The sequence below is a fragment of the Gorilla gorilla genome, chromosome 1 (genome assembly GCF_029281585.2).
Source record: "Gorilla gorilla gorilla isolate KB3781 chromosome 1, NHGRI_mGorGor1-v2.1_pri, whole genome shotgun sequence".
NCBI classification, from domain to species: domain Eukaryota; kingdom Metazoa; phylum Chordata; class Mammalia; order Primates; family Hominidae; genus Gorilla; species Gorilla gorilla.
Window position 1 is genome coordinate 196,208,961 of NC_073224.2, and position 20,918 is coordinate 196,229,878.

The following is a 20,918-nucleotide window of genomic DNA, read 5'->3' on the forward strand; positions in this document are numbered from 1 at the left end:
CTTAGAACAACAGCAGGCCAATTGCCCGTTGCTTCTTCCCACTCACTGCAGCTCACTTTCACCTCGTACCTAGACACTGACTCTCTTCTCAAGTGAGTTCTATACTGGTATCTGGTAGATGCTAGTAAAAATAAAACTACTTTAAGAGAAGACATATCACTGCAGGTCAAAACAGGCCACTCTGTTCTGATTTTATACTATTTCCCACACCAAGCTCAGATAACAGTCAGACAAAATAACCAAAAAGAAAACCACTATGGTCACTGTGTGATATTTCAAGCTACAGCCAAGAAAACAATGTGCAAAGGCTGGTGCTGATCAACGTAAGCCCTTCAACTGCAAGCCTAGAACCAAAACACAGGCCACATCAGGTAAATAGAAACCAAACCAGTGGGATTCAGGCTATGTGGAAAACACTATGTAACACATGAGACAAAGTGCACAAAGAGAAGAAAAAAATTAGGAGTTACTGGGTAGGGAAAATAAGCCATTATTGTAGCCAGGTGCAAGTTCAATAGCAGCAACGGCTACAAAGATTCAGTAGACAACGTTTCTTTAGGGAAAACAAAACAGAGACAATATTATGTTGAAAATTCAACATAAAGATGAATGTTTTAAGGGCAGATGGAAACCAACTTCAATACTAATCCCTAAGGCAATAAATGGCAAAATAGGGTGGCAATATGCTACAGCAATTAGAAAGAACAAAAGCGTTCAAGAACTAGAAGTATGAGTATAGTTTGGGTTTTTATTGAAGAATAGCACATTCTCACCAAGTTTGTAAAAGGAACTGTGATTTGTCATGGCATGCAGTTTTTAAAAAACATCAAAGTTCTCAGCCTATACCAGCTAAAATGGCAGGCAATTTCTAGGCCAAAGTCCCAAAAATGTTCAGTTTACTCTCATTGCCCATCTCTGAAGAATATGAGACGCAGCCACACGAAAAACCAGTAACTGACCTGCAACAGGCTTCTCCTGGGGTGAGCTAGAGTGACTATACTTACTGGAGTCCTCCTCCCACTGGAGTAAGTGTAGCTTCCACGCAGAATAATACAAAAATCCCAGTACCAGAAAGAGGCAGAGGGCTAGCAGCAGATTGCGCACAAATACCAAGAGTCCCATCTTCACATGATTTACAATTTCCTAAATGACCTAGAAAAGAAAAAGTTTAGTTCTTAAAAGACAAAGCACTCATCTTATTGATATATTCTCTCTTAAAGTATCTATAAAGAGAATTTCCAAATGAATAACAACTTAGAGTTATCACTTTCATATCATGGCATCTTCTAACCTGCTCATCCCCATCTCAAAAAACAGCTTCATCATCAGCCAGCGCCTAAGCTAGAAAGCAGCGATCATCTTTGCTTCCCCACCCCAGCCGCCGACATCCAGTCCCTGACTAGTTGTGGCAATTCCAGCCTCCCAGATATATTTCAAATCATAGCCCCTTCCCATGATCACTACCCTAGACTGTGTTATCACAGCATTCCCACAAATAACGTTTCCCTGCCTCCAAATTTACATTCTCCAAATCCATTTCCACATGGCACAAGAAGTCTTTTAATAACACAAAATCTGACAATATCCCTGCTTAAACCCCTTTGCATTCGCTCTCTACTGCCGCTGTGGCAAAGTGTCACAAACTTAGCAGTTTAAAACAACACAAAATTATCTCAGAGTTCTGAAGGCCAAAATCTGGATATGGTGAGGCTCAGCTGGATCCTTGCTTAGAGTCGCACAAGGCCAAAACCAAGGTGCTGGTAGGGCTGTGTTCCTTTCTGGAGGCCCTGGAGAAGAATCCACTTCCACGCTCACTCAGGCTGTTGGCTGAATTCAGTTCGTGCAGCTGTAGGGACAAGGCCCCCGTTTCCCGGCTGGTTATCTGCCAGGGGCCAGCCTTCACACCTACAGTCCTTTTCATGCTTTCCATGTGGTCCCCTTCAGGCTCTCTCACTCTTTGAATCTCTCCAAATTCCCCCTCCGCCATATCTTCCTTCTCTTCCAGCTGGAGAAACTTCTTTGCTTTTTGGGGCCCATGTGATTATATTGGGCCCACCTTAATAATCCAGGATAATCTCCCTATTTGAAGACCCAAAACCTTAATTATATCTGTGAAGTCCCTTGTGCCATGTCAAGTAACAAATTCATAGGTTCCAGGGATTACGGTGTGGATATCTTTAAAGAACCATTCTGCCTAACACAGCTTTCATTCAATTCTCAACTCCTCTGAATAAAGTAATTGCTCCTTAAAGCCTAGCGGCTTCTGACTGAGCCTCGATTTACTCTCCAATCCATCTCTTGCTTCTCTCAACCTCATTTGTGCCCTATGCTCTAGTCATTGTACTTTCTATTCATTGAACGCTGCCTTGTTTCTATCCTCAAGGTCTGTCTGGAATTCACCCACCCTGCTACTGTACCTGCTATGCATCCTTTGATGTAAAAGGATGCATAGCAGGTACACCTTAAATGTAAAATGTAACATTGGCCAAGAAGACTGCCCTGGGTCAGGCCCTCAACCAAACCCAATCAGATATCTCAGCCACAAAATGACAATAAGAGAAAAAAATGATGTATAAATATTAATAATGGTGTGACAAAACATTATAATTTACAGATAATTGTCCACCTAGGAAAGCCAAGAGAATATACTAAAAAATCATTAGAATAGGAAGTTCAATAAAGTAGGTGATTATGATTATAAGATTAATTTACAAAAATCAACACATTCTTAAAAACCATACCAGCAATAACCAATTAGAAAATATTAGGTGGGCTGGGCACAGTGGCTCACGCCTATAATCCCAGAACTTTGGTAGGCTGAGGCAGGAGAACTGCTTGAGCCCTGGAGTTTGAGGCCAGCCTAGGCAACATGATGAGATCCTATCTCTACAAAAAGAAAAATTAAAAAATTAGCCAGGCCTAGTAGTGTGCACCTGTGGTCCTAGCTACTCAGGAAGCTGAGGCAGGAGGATCCTTTAAGCCCAGGAGGTTGAGGCTGCAGTGAGTTGTGAGCGTGCCACTGTACTCCAGCCTGGGTGACAGAGCAAGACCCTGTCTCAAAAAAAAAAAAAAAGAAGAAGAAGAAAGAAAAGAAAACATAAAGTGAAAAAATTCCATTCATGATGGCAACAAAATCTATAAAATAACTAAAAATAAACTTAGCAAGAAATGGGCAAGACTTTCACCAAAGAACATAAAATATCTGAGTAAATAAAGAGACAAAGGAGGTTCTTTTTTTTTACCCCCCGAGACGGAGTTTCCCTCTGTCGCCCAGGCTGGAGTGCAATGGCACGATCTCGGCTCACTGCAACCTCCACCTCCCCAGGTTCAAGCGATTCTCCTGCCTCAGCCTCCCGAGTAGCTGGGATTACAGGCACGGGCCACCACACCTAGCTGATTTTTTTGTATTTTTAGTAGAGAAGGGGTTTCACCATGTTGGCCAGGATGGCCTCCTGACCTCATGATCCGCCCACCTCGGCCTCCCAAAGTGCTGGGATTACAGGTGTGAGCCACCACGCCCAGCGAAAGAGGCTCTTAAGTGAGCAGATTCAATTTGAAATATGTCAGTTTTCCTGAAATGTGAGTTTTCTATAAATTCAGTTTCATTCCAGTCAAAATCCATGAATTTTCTGAACTTGGATCTAAAGATAATCTGAAGAGTTCATGCCCAAGAAGGGCCAAGAAATTTCTTAAAATGAAAAATAATGGGATGAGAATCTGCCTTGCCAGATATCGAACCAACTCAAAGCTATAATTACTAAGGTAGATAGGTACTGGCAGAGGAAAAAACAGGTCAATGGAAGAGAACAGAGTCTAGAAATATGTTATCTCAAATAGAGAAAGAGATACATATACACACATATACGAATGAGTTTACTTTATACATATAAATGTACTCAATTTACTCTACGCTAAGCATGTACATATAAAAATGGGAGAAAGGCCTGACAGGCTATACAGCTGTTAGCATGCTTACCTGTAGGGAATAGGATGGGATGATGAGAAGCAGGTGAGACTCGGAGGACTTTTACTTTTCCCTTTGTACACTTCTGAATTAAATTTATTTGTCATAGGGCCTAGCATGGCAGCTCAGACCTGAGAGGCCGAAGCAGGAGGACTGCATGAGCCCAGGAGTTCGAGACCAGCCTGGGCAAGATGATGAGATGAGACCCCCATCTCTACAAAAAATTTTAAGATTAGCTGGACATGGTGGCATGTGCCTATAGTCCCAGCTACTTGGGAGGCTGAGGCGGGAAGATTGCTTGAGCCTGCCTCAAGATTGCTTGAGGAGTTCGAGGCTGCAGTGAGCTATGATCATGCTACTGCACATCAGCCTGGGCAACAGAGAGACGCTGTCTCTTAAAAAAAAAAAAAAAGTATTCTTTATGAAGTCACAAGTACTGCCTCCATTAATTTTTTACTATTAAAAAAATCAAACAACACATTGTAGAAATGTAAATTGGTAGACTCCTTTGGGAACAATTTAGAAGTATCTATTGAAATTTATAATATTCATATACCTTAACCCAGTCTTTCTATTCCTATGACTTTTTTCTCAAACAATACTCCAACAAATATTAAAAAGGACATGTACATGAATGTTCATTAGTAACTCTGAGTATAACAGCAAGATACTAGAAACAGTTTAAATGCCCAATAATAGGGACCCAATAATTAAATTATGGTAAGTCTCCCTGGTCACATCCATTGAAGTCTTAGCAGGAAAGAGATGGCATATGCAAAGGAGTAAATTGAAGGAAGTTTAATGACAGGATTTTTTATAGCTGTTGTGAGCAGCATTTAAAGGAACCAACAAGGAATGGTGAAGCAGCCAGGGACTAGCAATGGCAGGAAGCTATTTCTACCCTTCAACCTGAAAGGGCAAAAGAAGAGAAGGGTGTCACTGGAGCCCAGCAAGAGCTGGCTGGAGAAGAGAAGCCACCCTACAAGAGCAGTGATCACAGATAACGAGCACAGCTGCTACTAGAACCATGGCAAGGGACAGTGGGGGATAAAACATAGTCTGACTCCTCCCAACATTGGCCCTCAGATCTCCTGGCAGTGTCTTTTATCAGCTGATCCCAGCTGGAAGCCAGAAGGCAAGGAAACCCAGATGATGCAGGTAACAGAGACCAGCTGCCAGTACACAGAAGAAATGAAGGTGAATAAAGTATCTGCCAGGGCAGGAGAAAAACAGTGCAGAATATAATGTACCAGCTGGAAAGAATGAGGCATATCTGCATGTACTAACAGGGAAGTGTGTCTAGAACATACTGCTAAGTGAAAAAAAATCTAGCTGTAGAATAGTATGTATATATATGGCCCCATACTGGCAACAACAAACGAACATGACAATAATATTTAAAAATTAAGATTAAGGGCCGGGCGCCATGACTCATACCTGTAATCCCAGCACTTTGGGAGGCTGAGGCTGGTTGATCACTTGAGCCCAGGAATTCTAAACCAACCTGGGCAACACAGTAGGACCCTGTCTCTACAAAAAATTTTTTTTAAAAATTAGTCAGGGCCGGGCATGGTGGCTCATGCCTGTAATCACAGTACTTTGGGAGGCCGAGGTGGGTGGATCACGAGGTCAGGAGATCAAGACCATCCTGGCTAACACTGTGAAATCCCGTCTCTACTAAAAATACAAAAAATTAGGCCGGGAGCGGTGGCTCACGCCTACAATCCCAGCACTTTGGGAGGCCGAGGTGGGCGGATCACGAGGTCAGGAGATCGAGACCATCCTGGCTAACACAGTGAAATCCCGTCTCTACTAAAAAAAAAAAAAAAAAAAAATTAAAATTAGCCGGGCATGGTGGCGGGCGCCTGTAGTCCCAGCTACTCGGGAGGCTGAGGCAGGAGAATGGCGTGAACCCGGGAGGTGGAGCTTGCAGTGAGCCTAGATCGCGCCACTGCACTCCAGCCTGGGTGACAGAGCAAGACTCCATCTCAAAAAAAAAAAAAAAAAAAAAAAAATTAGCTGGGTGCGGTGGCACGCACCTGTAGTCCCAGCTACTTGGGACGCTGAGGCAGGGGAATCGCTTGAACCCAGCAGGCGGAGGTTGCAGTGAGCCAAAATCGTGCCACTGCACTCCAAGCCTGGGCGAAAGAGCGAGACTCTATCTCAATAATAAAAATAAAAAAATATTATTCAGGCATGGTGGTATGTGCCTGTACTGGTGGTATAGCCCCAACCAATTGGGAGGCTAAGGTAGGATTTGTTGAGCCCAGGAGGTTGAGGTTGCAGTAAGCCGAGGTTGCACCACTGTACTCCAGCCTGGATGACAGAGTGAGATGCCATCTCAAAGAAAAAAAAAATAAGACTAAGTTTCTAGTACATACATAAAAGAATATGCACCAAACTATTGACAATAATTATCTCTGAAAAGTGGGTTCAGATGGAATACTTTGACAAGGTATTTATTTATCCATATATTTATTTTTAATGTTTGTATTTGTAAAAGTAAATACATAAAGTTTTAAGTGAAATAGAAATCAGAGACTTGATGGCTAGGCATGGTGGTTCATGCCTGTAATCCTAGCACTTCGAGAGGCCAGGAATTTGAGACCAGCCTGTGCAACATAGTAAGATCCTGTCTCCAGAAAAAATTTAAAAATCAGCCAGGCATGGTGGCGTGGGCCTGTAGTCCTAGCTATTTGAGAGGCTGAGGTAGGAGGATCACTTGAGCCCATAAGTTTGAGGTTACAGTAAGCCATTATCACATCACTACACCCCCACCTGGGCAACAGAGCAAGACTCTAAAAAAAAAAAAAAGAAAAGAAAAGAAAGAAAAAAAGAAAAGAAAAAGAAATCAGAAACTTGTATTTCTAACTACACAAGGAACTATTTATCTTGTCCAAACTTCCCACTGAGAACAACTAAAAATTTAAGTTGTAAGTAGTCCGTGCACAAAAGGCAAGTGGCTCTTAGAAAGAATTTTCTTTTCTTTTAGAAGGGGGCAGAAGTGGCTGGCACCACCCCTCTCCTTCTTTCTGTGCCAAATGCAAGAGATGTGATGCTGAATTGTCACAACCATACAGTGACCACAGCCCAAGGCTCTGGCAGACACACAACAGTCAGTGAGTCAACAGATGTAGCCATTCTTTTCAACAAATATGGCAGTGAGAAGGCTGAAGTAATCACCTGTTTTATTTCAGTCTTTTCCATTAGGGAAAACAATCTTCAAATGACAAGAGTAGAACAAATCCCAAGGAAGAAACTGACTTCCGAAAGTAGACAACATACAAAAGAGCAAAAAAGAGCTTAAAGGAAGCCAAAGCCTCCAAGACAAGGAGAACAATATCCTGAGATCCTGTGAGAGATGTAATTTCAAACTTGCCGCTAGGACAAAAGTCTGACACATTCTAGAAGTGAGGCTGTGGGGTAAAAACAGGCTCTTTCATACATTACTGGTGGTGGAAGGGATTTGAAAATATCTAACAAAATTACGCATGCTTTTAACCCTTTAACCCAATAGTCTCACTTCTAAGAAACTATCCCAAAGATACACTGACAAAAATACAAAAAGTCTTATATGAATGGCCACTTATTGTAGCACTATTTGTAATGTAACAGAATAAGATTCAATGTACTCCAAATGTCCTCCAACGGGTTGAATCAACTATGGTACATACACAAAATAGGTATTATGCATCCATAAACGAAATGAAGTCCCTCTATCCCTTCCTTTCTAAATAATCTAAAAACCAGTAGGCTTTAGGGAGAGTCACACATGCCTGGGGTGAAAGGGGAGAGAGGGACATTAGTCCATGTGAGGGGTCTAGGTTGTGGCAACAGGTGATTTGGGATTGACCAGATAAGTAAATGTATTGAAGCTAATGGGAACAAGATTTCCCAATGATGGAGAAGAAAGTTACAAATATGGAAAGGGAAAACTGGAATTAATCTTTTGACTTGTATTGAAATTGGAGGTATTCAGTGGGAAAAAAATGGTTTTTAATATATAACCAGGCGTGGTGGCTCACACCTGTAATCCCAGTACTTTGGGAGGCCAAGGCATAAGGATCACCTGAGCCCAAGAGTTTGAGACCAGCCTGGGCAATATAGTCTCTACAAAAAATTGTCTCGATAGCTGGGCGTGGTAGTGGACACCTGTAATCCCAGCTACTTGGGAGGCTGAGGCAGGAGAATCACTTGAACTGGGGAGGCAGAGGTTGCAGTGAGCCCAGATCATGGCACTGCACTCCAGCCTGGGTGACAGAGTGAGAATCTGTCTCAAAAAAAAAAAAAAGAAAAGAAAAAGAATTGTCTCTACAAAAAATTTAAAAATTAGCTAGGCCTGGTGGCACGTGCCTGTAGTCCCAGTTACTCAGGAGTCTGCGGTGGGAGGAGCACTTGAGCCTAGGCAGTGAAGGCTGCAGTGAGCTGAGAACATGCAACTGCACTCCAGCCTGGGCGACAAAGAGAGACTCTGTCTCAAAACTAACAATAATACAGAAATATATATGTGTGTGTGTGTATACATACATATGTGTGTATACATATGTGTATATATGTGTGTGTATATATATACAAAGACATAAAAATAAATATAGTGAGGATAGTGTGTGTACATTTGTGTGTATACACACATATAATTTTTTTTAAACAGTTTCTGTCATTCAGACCAGAGTGCAGTGGCGTGATCATACCTCACTGCAACCTCGACCTCCTGGGCTCAAGTGATCCTCCCATCTCAGCTTCCCAAGTATGTAGGACCATAGGCACGTGTCACCACGCCCAGCTACTAAAATTTTTTTAACTTTTTGTGGCGACAGGGTCTTGCTATGTGGCCCAGGTTGGTCTCAAACTCCTAGACTCAAATGATCCTCCTGCCTTGGCCTCCCAAAGTGCTGGGATTACAGGCGTGCGCCACTGTGCCCACCCCCCCAACATATATTCTTTAGCTCTGCCCACAGAAAGACCCTGGCAGTGGTCATATCCCAACAGCATGAAGCATATCTAGTACCTAGATTTTGGTGGTGTTTTTGTTTTTGTTTTCTGAGAAGGAGTTTCGCTCTTGTTGCCCAGGCTGGAGTGCAATGGTGCGATTTCAGCTCACGGTAACCTCCGTAGATCTTGGTTTTGAAATACTATTCTCCACTAACAAGAAGCAGGGTGCAGCCATAAAAAAAGAATGAATTCACGTCTTTGCAGCAACATGGTTGCTGCTGGAGGCCATCATCCTAAGCAAATTAACGCAGGAACAGAAAACCAAATACCACATGTTCTTACTTGTAAGTGGCAGCTAAACATTGGGTACTTACGGACACACAGATGGCAATAACAGACACTGGAGACTACTAGATGGGGATGAGGGGTGAAGGCGCAAGGGTTGAAAAATGAACTGTTGGGTACTATGCTCAGTACATGGGTGACAGGATCAATCATACTCCAAATCTCAGCATCACACAATACCCATGTAACAAACCTGAACATGTACTCACTGAATTGAAAATAAAAGTTGAAATTATTTTTTTAAAAAAGGTTTAGGACACAGATAGAAAAAGGCACTTAATATTCAAGAGGAGTCATGGGTCTTCGGGGAGAAAAAAAAATTTTTGAGACACCTAAAACCCAGAACAATGTGAAGTTTGGGGAAGGCATGAAGCTAAAGACAGCATAAATGATTTTTCAAAGTTATGTTTGAAGCAAGAAGAAAAGATGAGGAATAGGTTTAGTTTCATCTCTGATACAGCATTTCTTGTTAAAACTGATGGCTTTCTCTGCAGGCACCTGCCTTCTGAACGCTGGTCCCACTCAGCCATCCACTTTCACTTTTTACCAAGTTAATTTCTACTGATTCTTCAGATCAGTTAATTACTGTTATGCTGCCCCTCCCCAGTCAAGGATCTTTTATTACCCTACCATAGAATCACATTTCTTTCCTTAGTGCACTTCTCTCACTTGAGAAATGCCCCCGTTAATGTTATTACTTGATTAATATCGACCTCCCTTTTCTCCTTCCAGGGCTGAAATTGTGTCTGGTTTTGCTCATCATCTTAGAGCATATAGCAGGAGTGTAATAAACAATTGCTTAAAAAAAAAAAAAAGGAAGCAGGTCTCCTTGGAAGAATGGCTGACTCCAAGGCTGGGGCAGAGAAGGCGTAAGATAAGTCTGGGCCACCTTGTTGTGCCTGAAAATGGGAAAACGCTCAGAGTGAGGACAGGTCAAAAGGAAAAAGGAATCAGCCTGAGGAGCTCCTACTGGTCAGATCTGGAGCAATTCAGCATCAAGATAAAGACTGATAATAACAGATTATAATCCATTAAATAAGAATCTAATAAAGGGGGAGAAAGCTCTCAGAGTGAAACGACAGCTGATGAAAATAGAAGGAATAATGTAATTAGAAAATCACCATTTAGGAACCATTATAGTAATAATTCACCCAAGAAACATCAATGGATGCTAAAATTAATGCATACAAGGTTTACAAGAAATGGGATACAGGGCCAGACACAATGGCTCACGCCTGTAATCCCAGCACTTTGGGAGGCCGAGGCAGGTGGATCACTTGAGGTCAGGAGTTCGAGACCAGCCTGGCCAACATGGGGAAACCCCATATTACTAAAAATACAAAAATTAGCCAGGCATGGTGGCACCCACCTGTAATCCCAGCTACTTGTGTGGCTGAGGCAGAAGAATTGCTTGAACTCAGGAGGCGGAGGTTGCAGTGAGCCAAGATCGTGCCACTGCACTCCAGCCTGAACAAGAGAACAAGACTCTGTCTCAAAAAAAGAAAAAGAAATGGGATATAGGCCAGGCACAGTAGCCCATGCCTGTAATACTAGCACTTTGGGAGGCCAAGGTAGGAGGATCACATGAGGCCAAGAGTTCAAGACCAGCCTGGGCAACACAGCAAAATTCCACCTCTAGAAAAAATTTTAAGATTAGCTGGGCATAGTGGCATGTGCCTGTAGTCCCAGCTACTTGGGAGGCTGAGGAGGGAGGATTGCTTGAGCCCAGGAGTTAGAGGCTGCAATGAGCTAAGATCATGCCACCGCACTCCAGCCTGAGTGACAGAGCAAGACCCTGTCTCTTATAAATAAATAAAAAATAAGATATAAAATAGTTTTAAACTATTTCCTCACTAATTATTAACATAGGGGAACAGAGTAACTTTGCAGTTGAGAAATCTGACAGACATCACAATAAGCTAGCTGAAGGGGATATATGGGAGTTCTTTGTAACATTTCTACAACTCTTTTGTAAATAAGAAGTTATTTCAAAATGAAAAGTTAAAAAGGGAAAAGAATTTTAAACTAAATGTTCAAATAAACATCTAAATGAGAGTTTATGCAGCCACTTAAAATGGCTGCATAAACTTAAAAAAAATTTTTAATGGTATAGAGAAATGCTTTTGGTATCGTACTAAATGAGAAAAATAAAATGTGAGGCTGGGTGCGATGGCTCATGCCTGTAATCCCAGCACTTTGGGAAGCTAAGGCAGGCACATCACTTGACCCTAAGAGTTCGAGATTAGCCTGGGCAATATAGCTAAACCGTCTCTACAAAAAATACAAAAATTAGCTAGGCATGGTGGTGCGTGCCTGTAGTCCCAGCAACTCAGGAGGCTGAGGTGGGAGGATCACTTAAGACTGGGAAGTGGAGGCTGCGGTGAACTGAGACCATGCCAGTACACTCCAGCCTGGGTGACAGAGTGAGACACTGTCTCAAAAAAATTAATTAATTTAATTTAATAAGAGTATCAGGCACTCAACCATGAGAGATAGAAAAAGATAAATAAAAAATAAAAATGCTAGAAGTAGATTTAAGACAGAGAATTCTGGCTGTCGGACTGCACTTGGCCTCCCTGTATGGTCAGAAAAAAGCATGCAGGCCAGGCGCAGCGGCTCATGCCGTAATCCCAGCACTTTGAGACGCCGAGGTGGGTGGATCACCTGAGGTCAGTTCAAGACCAGTCTGACCAACATGGTAAAACCCCGTCTCCACTAAAAATACAAAATTAGCTGGGCGTGGTGGTGCATGCCTATAATCCCAGCTACTTGGGAGGCTGAGGCAGGAGAATAGCTTGAACCTGGGAGGCAGAGGTTGGAGTAAGTCGATTGCACCACTGCACTGCAGCCTGAGCAACAAGAGTGAAACTCCATCTCAAAAGAAAAGAAAGAAAAGAAAAGAAAAAAGAAAAAAGCATGCAGGTAAAGAGTTGCAGATGCTCCCTCTAGAATGCAGATGGAGCACAGCGATCTGGACTCATCCTCTCCACATACATGCATCTTATCCCAAAGAGGGAAGTGGCTCTCTTCCGTCCAAAGCTAATAGGACAAACACTATGTGCTAGGGATTACACATGGCAGCCAGGACACCAAAACACAGAAACTCAGGCCCCACCTTAGAGGACTTCTGACTTCTCTCTTCTCATTAATTCTTCAACTCTGTGATGTGATCTGGCTTCTAATCCCACCTGTCACTGTGGTAAATGAGTTTACCACTGACCTCGCAAGTGCCACATCCACTGGACACTTTACAGTCCTCCCGCAATTTGACCTTTATACAGCCCCTAAAACCGTGAGAGGTGGTAAGAGCCTTTCTCTGCCTTCTTTGCCACTCATCTTTTAGGACTGTGTTCAAGTGTTAGCTCCTTCAGCAAGCTTTCCATAATCACAGTCCTACACCATGACTGTGCTCCATAACATCCCATGCTCAGCTCTATCATAGCATTTAGAAAACATCTTGTCTCTTTTTCTGCCTCTGCAGATAATTAGCATACAATTTGAAAAAAGAACCTATAACTTAGGTCTGTTAAATCACTAGCATTTATCAGCATAGTGCCTCAAATATAGTAACACTCAAGAAGAGTTTGTTTAAAAATAAAATAGCCTGTAATGCCAGCATTTTGGGAGGCTGAGGAAGGCAGATGGCATGAGCTCAGGAGTTTGAGACCAGCCTGGGCAACATGGCGAAACCCCATCTCTACAAAAAAAAAAAAAAAAAAGTGAAAATAGCCAGGTGTGGTGGTGAGGGCCTGTAGTCCCAGCTACTCATGGGGCTGAAGCAGGAGGATCACTTGAGCATGGGAGGCAGACGTTGCAGTTAGCTGAGATTGCACCACTGCAATCCAGACTGGGAAACAAAGTGAGACCCTATCTCAAAAAATAAATAAATAAATAAATAAAATATATTTCCAATTATATTCCCCAACTCTAGACACAATACAATTTGTACACATTCCAAAAAGTAATACATTCTAAAGGTATAATTTGAATGCATATATATATATGCATACATATATATACATATACACACAACAATTTTAAATATAGAGAGAAGCTCAGGGTGCTATCTTAGGCTTTCTTACATTCTCATTCTGCAGATATCCCCAAAGCAATGTCATCCTCTTCTGTGACTTCATTTACCACCATTATGCTGACTCTTAGTCCATTTGCTTTGCTATAAATAAATACCTGAGGCTGGACACAGTGGCTCACGCCTGTAATCCCAGCACTTTGGGAGGCCGAGGCAGGCAGATCACCTGAGGTCAGGAGTTCGAGACTAGCCTGGCCAATATGGTGAAACCTCATCTCTACTAAAAATATGAAAATTAGCCAGGCATGGTGATGTGTGCCTGTAAACCCAAATACTTAGGAAGCTGAGACAGGAGAATCACTTGAACCCAGGAGGCAGAGGTTGCAGTGAGCTGAGATCATGCCACTGCACTCCATCCTGGGCAACAGAGTGAGACTCTGTCTAAAAAAAAGGAAAAAAGAAATACTTGAGACTGGTATAAAAAAAGAAAAAAGAAATACCTGAGACTGGGTAATTTCTAAAGAAAAGAGTTTATTTGGCTTACTGTTCTGTAGGCTGTATAAGAAGCAAGGCACCAGCATCCACTTCTGATGAGAGCTTCAGGGTGCTTCCACTCATGGCAGAAGCAGAAAGGGAGCAGATATCACATGCCAAGAGAGGAGGGAAGGCCGGGCGTGGTGGCTCATGCCTGTAATTCCAGCACTTTGGGAGGCCGAGGCAGGTGGATCACCTGAGGTCAGGAGTTTGAGACCAGTCTGGCCAACATGGTGAAATTCTGTCTCTACTAAAAATACAAAACTTAGCTGGGTGTGGTGGTGCGTGCCTGTAATCCCAGCTACTCAGGAGGCTGAGGCAGAAGAATCACTTGAATCTGGGAGGCTGAGGTTACAGTGAGCCCAGTTCATGCCACTGCACTCCAGCCTGGGCAATAGAACGAGACTCCATCTCAAAAAAAAAAAGGAGGGAAGAGAGAGAGGGGAGGGTTGCTACCCTCTTAAATAACCAGCTCTGAGGGAGACGTCACTCATTATGCAGGGACTGCACCAAGCAGTTCATGAGGGATCCGCCCCCATGACCCAAAGACCTCCCACTAGGCTGCACCTCCAACACTGGGGATCAAATTTCAACATTAAATTTGGAGAGAACAAATATCCAAACTATGTCACTATCCTAAATTTTACATATTCAGCCTAGATATCCCTTCTGAGTTCCAAGTCCAAGTATGTAACTTCTTGCTATATCTCATCATCTAGATGTTTCACCCTGAGGAATTACTCTTCCTCCAGCATTTACTATCTCAATCAAAGTCAACCCTTTCACAGATGCTTCTGTAAGAAACCTGGAAATTAGCCTTGACACTAGACTCCTCCTCACTCTCATCCTGCATACATAATCAATCAAGTCCTACAAATTTTATCCCTAAATACCTGAAGCCACACATCCCTCCCTCTTCACTGCCACCATCCTAATTCAAGTCACCATAACCTTTTGCATGGACTACTACAATAGCCTAGTAAGTAAGCCTCCTACATCCATTCTTGCCCCTGCCCAATTCATTCTCCACACAACAGCCAATGTGATAGGATTATTTCACTCCCAGGCTTAAACTTCATACATTTCCCATTTTCTTTAGGGTAAAGTCTCAGACTCCTTAAACAAAGCCTAGACATCTGGCCCCTTCCCACCTCTCCTCCACATCTCTTGCCACCTCATCTTTTTAGAAGCCTGCAACATGGAGCTTCTCTCAGTGTTTTCAACTTATCATGCCTTTCCAATGTCAGGCTGAAGCCCTTCTGACCCACCGCTTTATTTACCTCCCAATGTCAGGCTGAAGCCCTCCTGACCCCACCACTTCATCTAGCCAACTCTTACTTATCTTTAACATCTCAGCTAAAACCTTAATTCTGTAGGGAAGCATTACCTGTCTCCAGGCTTTAGGTTAGGTTTCCTTGTCATATAGTCCTACCACACCTATATATCCCTATCCCATTACATTGTGCACTTATAATTTTCTAAGTATTTACAATAATTTAATATTTATATTCTGGCTGATCCAGGCAGGGAACATGTCTATTTTGTTCACCATTTTATCCCTGGTAGGTGCTCAAAAACTGTCTGTTGACTAACTGATTATTCAATCAGTTACAGTGTGCTTGAAAAAAAATACATGAGGGGGCCGGGCATGTGGCTCACACCTGTAAGCCCAGCACTTTGGGAGGCCGAGGCAGGCAGATCACCTTAGGTCAGGAGTTCAAGACCAGCCTGACCAACATGGTGAAACCCTGTTTCTACTAAAAGTACAAAATCAGTCAGGCGCAGTGGCACATGCCTGTAATCTCAGCTACTCAGGAGGCTGAGGCAGGAGAATCGCTTGAACCCAGGAGGCGGAGGTGGCAGTGAGCCGAGGTCACACCATCGCACTCCAGCCTGGACAAGAGCGAAACTCCGTCTCAAAACAAAACAAAAAAAGAGCCAGGCACAGTGGCTCATGCCTGTAATCCCAGCACTCTGGGAGGCTGAGGCGGGCGGATCACCTGAGGTTGGGAGTTCGAGACCAGCCTGACCAACACAGAGAAACCCCGTCTCTACTAAAACTACAAAATTAGCTGGGCGGGGTGGCACACGCCTATAATCCCAGCTACTCGGGAGGCTGAGGCAGGAGAATCGCTTGAACCTGGGAGGTGGAGGCTGCAGTAAGCCAAGGTCATGCCATTGCACTCCAGCCTGGGCAACAAGAGGGAAACTCCGTCTCATTAAAAAAAAAAAAAAAAAAAAAAAGGTTTAATGATAGGTACTTCATTTCTTTTCTTCTTAAGAGACAGGGTCTTGCTCTGTTGCACAGGCTAGAGTGCAGTGGTACGATCATGTCACACTGCAGCCTCCGACTACTGGGCTCAAGTGATCCTCCCACCTCAACCTCCCAAGTAGCTGAAACTACAGGTATGCGCTACCACACTTGGCTAATTTTTTACTTTTGTAGAGACAGGGGTCTCACTATGTTTCCCAGGCTGGTCTTGAACTCCTGGCCTCTAGCAATCCTCCTGCTTCAGCCTCCCAAAGTGCTAGAATTATAGGCATGAGCCACTATGCCTGGCCCAGTACTTCATTGCTTTTTATTGCTGAATACTATTTCATCCTAGGAATATACCATATTTTATTTATCCATTCATCAGCTGGCAAGACATCTGGGTTGTTTCTACTTTTTGGCTGAATAACGCTGCTATGAACATTCATGTATACATTTTTGTATGGACATACTCTTGGGCATATACCTAAGAGTGGAAGTGGGTATGTAACTAGAGCTGTGGTTTGAACATGTCCCCCAAAAAAGCATGTATTGGAAACTTAATCTCCAATACAACAGTGCTGGGAGGTGAAGCCTAATGAGAGGCATTTAGGTCATGAGGGCTCCACCCTCATGAACGGATTAATGCCAATTATAAAAGGGCTTGAGGCTGTGAGTTCAGTCTCTTTCTCTCTCTCCCTCACTCTCTCTTGCCCTTCCAGGTTCTGCCGTGAGATGACACAGCAAGGAGGCCCTCACCACATGCCAGCCCCTTGATCTTGGACTACCCAGCCTCCAAAACTGTAAGAAATAAATCTGTTTTTTATAAATTATCCAGTCTTAGCTATTGTTATAGTAACACAAAATGGACTAGGACACCTAGAATGACATCTACTGGTTGTATGGTAATTCTATGTTTAACTGCTTGAAGAAATGACAGCGTGTTTCCCAAAGTGGCTACACATTTTACATTCCCAAGAGCAGTGAACGAGCATTCCAATTTCTCCACATCACCAGCTCTAACACTTATTCTTTTTTTCTTTAAGAGACAGGGTATCACTCTGTGGTCCAGGCTGGAGTGCAGTGTCATGACCTCGGCTCAGTGCAGCTGCAACCTCCTAGGCTCAAGCGATCTTCCTGCTTCAGCTTCCTCAGCAGCTGGGACTACATGCCTAGCTAATTATTCTATTTTTTGTAAAGATGGGGTCTCACTGTGTTGCACAGGATGGTCTGTAACTCCTGGGCTCAAGTAATCCTCCCACTTCAAATCCCAAACTGGTGGGATTATAGGTGTGAGCCACTGCTTATTCTTTTTTTTTTTTTGAGACAGAGTCTTGCTCTGTTGCTCAGGCTGGAATGCAGTGGCGTGATCTCGGCTCACTGAAACCTCTGCCTCTCAGTTTCAAGTGATTCTCCTGCCTCACCCTCCAGAGTAGCTGGGATTATAGGCATATGCCACCATACCCGGCTAATTTTTGTATTTTTAGTAGAGACGGGCTTTCGCCATGTTGGCCAGGCTGGTCTCCAACTCCTGACCTCAAGTGATCCGCCCACCTCAGCCTCCCAAGCCACCGCTTATTCTTTTTTTTTGAGACAGAGTTTCACTTTGTTGCCCAGGCTGGAGTGCAGTGGCATGGTCTTAGCTCACTGCAACCTCAGCCTCCCAGGTTCAAGCAATTCTCGTGCCTCAGCCTCCCATGTAGCTGGGATTACAGGCACCCGCCACCACACCCGGCTGATTTGTTTTTGTGTTTTAGTAGAGACGAGGTTTCACCATGTTGCCCAGGCTGGTCTCAAACTCCTGAGCTCAGGCAATCCGCTCATCTCGGCCTCCCAAAGTGCTAGGATTACAAGCATGAGCCACCGTGCCTGGCCCCAAGCCACCGCTTATTCTTATCTGCTGTTTTGATTCCAGCCACCATAGAGTGTGAGGTAGCATCTCATGGTAGTTTTGATCTACACTCCCCTGAAGGCTGATGATGTTAACCCTCTTTCTATGTGCTTATTTCTTTACTTCTTATTAGCCAATCTAGCATTACGCCAATTCTCTGTAATAGTTAAGTAATTCTTACATTAAACCTTATCTGTTCAAATTACCATGTGATTTCTCTCTTTTAATTGGATCGACTCCTGCAAGATGAGTAGTCAGTGACTTCCTGAGTAGAAATCAAATGATCTACAATGGTTTTAAAAACAGAACAGAAGAGTAAAGCTGAAAAATACTTTGTCACTGGCCAGGTACTCCCTTTAGAAGCAGGTAAGAGGTCTGGTGTGGTGGCTCACGCCTGTAATCCCAACACTTTGGGAGGCCAAGGCAGGCAGATCACCTGATGTCAGGGGTTTGAGACCAGCCTGGCCAACATGGTGAAACCTTGTCTCTACTAAAAATACAAAAATTAACCAAGCGTGGTGGTGGGCCCCTGTAATCTCAGCTACTTGGGAGGCTGAGGCAGGAGAATCATGTGAACCTGGGAGGTGGAGGTTGCAGTGAGCCAAGATCACTCCACTGCACTCCAGGCTGGGTGACAGAGTGAGATTCCATCCTAAAAAAAAAAAAAAAAAAAATGCCGCAGAAGGATAAAAACACGTATGGGAACTTTAAACACCTTTAACTCAAACAGTGGCTTTTTTCTGTTGAAGGAGGGAGAAGAAGGGAAAAACACATTAGGAAGGCTTTCAGTAAAAAAGTAATGTTCTCTTTATTTAAAAAAAAAAAAAAACTCAAGCAAGATGGCATATTAAGATTTAATGATAGACAGGCGCAGTGGCTCACGCCTGTAATCCCAGCACTTTGAGAGGCCAAGGCGGGCGGATCACGAGATCGGGAGATCAAGACCATCCTGGCTAACACAGTGAAACCCCATCTCTACTAAAAATACAAAAAATTAGCTGGGCATGGTGGCGGGCGCCTATAGTGCCAGCTACTCGGGAGGCTGAGGCAGGAGAATGGCGTGAACCAGGGAGGGGTAGCTTGCAGTGAGCCAAGATCGCACCACTGCACTCCAGCCTGGGCGACAGAGCAAGATTCTGCCTCAAAAAAAAAAAAAAAAAAAAAAAAAAAAGATTTAATGATAGAGCCGGGCGTGGTGGTTAACACCTCTAATCCCAACACTTTGGGAGGCCAAGGCAGGCAGATCACCTGAGGTCAAGAGTTCAAGACCAGCCTGATCAACATGGAGAGAAACCCTGTCTCTACTAAAAATACAAAAATTAGCCGGGTGTGGTGGCACAAGCCTGTAACCCCAGCTACTCGGGAGGCTGAGGCAGGAGAATCGCTTGAACCCAGGAGGTGGAGGTTGCAGTAAGCCAAGGTCATGCCATCGCACTCTAGCCTGGGCAACAAGAGTGAAACTCCGTCTCATTTAAAAAAAAAAAAATTTTAATGATAGGTATAATTATTTGTTCTGTTCTTGCATGTGTAAAATACATCATTAGAAAATACAGGCCAGGCACAGTGGCTCACGCCTGTAATCCCAATACTTTGGGAGGCTAAGGTGGGCATATCACTTGAGTTCAGGAGTTTGAGACCAGCCTGGGCAACATGGCAAAACCCCATCTCTACAAAAAAATACAAAAGAAAAAAAAATTACCGGGGCATGGTGGTGTGCACCTGTAATCCCAGCAATTCAGGAGGCTAAAGTGGGAGGATCACTTGAGCCCAGGAGGTCAAGGCTGCAGTAGCTGTAACTGCACCCCTGCACTCCAGCCTAAGCAACAGAGCAAGGCCCCACCTCAAAAAGAAAAAAAAAAAGAAGAAAAGAAAAAAAAAAAGAAAAAGAAAATATAAATGTTCCCTTTCCTTGCTATTATTTCTGAGGCTTTACATGTTTTAGACCTATGCAGTAGTTCCATATTGTTTATCTGCTCATGTATTTTTTTCAGAAAGGAAAGACATATTTTAGAAAAACTATGCTGGACTATTGCAAAGTAACTATGCTGGAACTATGCTAGCAGCTATGCCATCTTATCAATCCCAGCAAAAGTCATTATTACACACCTGAGTAAAGCAGCGGACACACAGGGAGTGGTGCCTGCCCTCAAGGAGCAGGGTGATGCGTGCAGTTATGGAATAAACAAGGAACAGATATTATGAGATTATGGGAATTAATAATTGTCTGGGAGGCTCAGGCAAAGTTTCAGAGGCACTGCCTGAATTAAACTGACTCTGGGAAGCTGAAGCAGAAGGGCAGGAGAGGGATTACAAGCCACGCTAAGGAGTCTGAAATTTATCCCATTGGCAATGAGGAACCACGTACATAAACAAATGACGTAAATCTATGTTTTAGAAAGGTTGCTCGTGTAGCAATATGGAGAACTGACTGGAGAAGGCTAAGCACAGAGCAAGAAGAAGCCATTATAACAGCCCAGGCCATTTGCCCTCAAAGAGGGGATGTACGGGATGTACGCCTCGAAGGGCACTCAAAGTGATTCAGCAGGGTATTGGAAGAAAAATACCACACCTCCTATCTATAAACTTCTCTTGGTGTTTAATTTCATGGACACCGGTCTCCTCATGCAGTCCCTAAGTCAGATGTCTGTGGCACATGAGGTTCAGGAAGACTCCTCAGGAAGTGTGAAAATTCCACAGCGTAGAGTGTGTGGTACTGCCATTCACTCATTCACGTCCTAATGTAGTACGGTTCATGCAGTACAGATGACATCAATATGGTTAGTTCCGTAAAAATTGGATGTTAAAAAGATTTTTTTATGGAACACTTCATAAATTTGTGTGTCATCCTAATCTTCTCTGTATCGTTCCAATTTTAGTATATGTGCTGCCAAAGCAAGCCCGTAATAGGATCTTTTAAATAGGATCATAACTAAACTTGACAATGAGACAGCGAGAAACTCTGAAACCTGCA

General features: G+C 43.4%; 1 protein-coding gene and 1 pseudogene across 1 annotated transcript in view; both read right to left on the bottom strand.

Annotated features, from left to right (window-relative positions):
- Positions 1-20,918, bottom strand: part of ST3GAL3 (ST3 beta-galactoside alpha-2,3-sialyltransferase 3) — a 226,552-nt gene that overhangs the window by 196,788 nt on the left and 8,846 nt on the right. Inside the window, 1 exon segment of the mRNA XM_055346904.2 lies at positions 1,005-1,152. Coding sequence (XP_055202879.2) covers positions 1,005-1,122 — 118 coding nt within the window. The 5' untranslated portion in view covers positions 1,123-1,152.
- On the bottom strand, positions 20,750-20,843 carry LOC115932257 (uncharacterized; annotated as a pseudogene).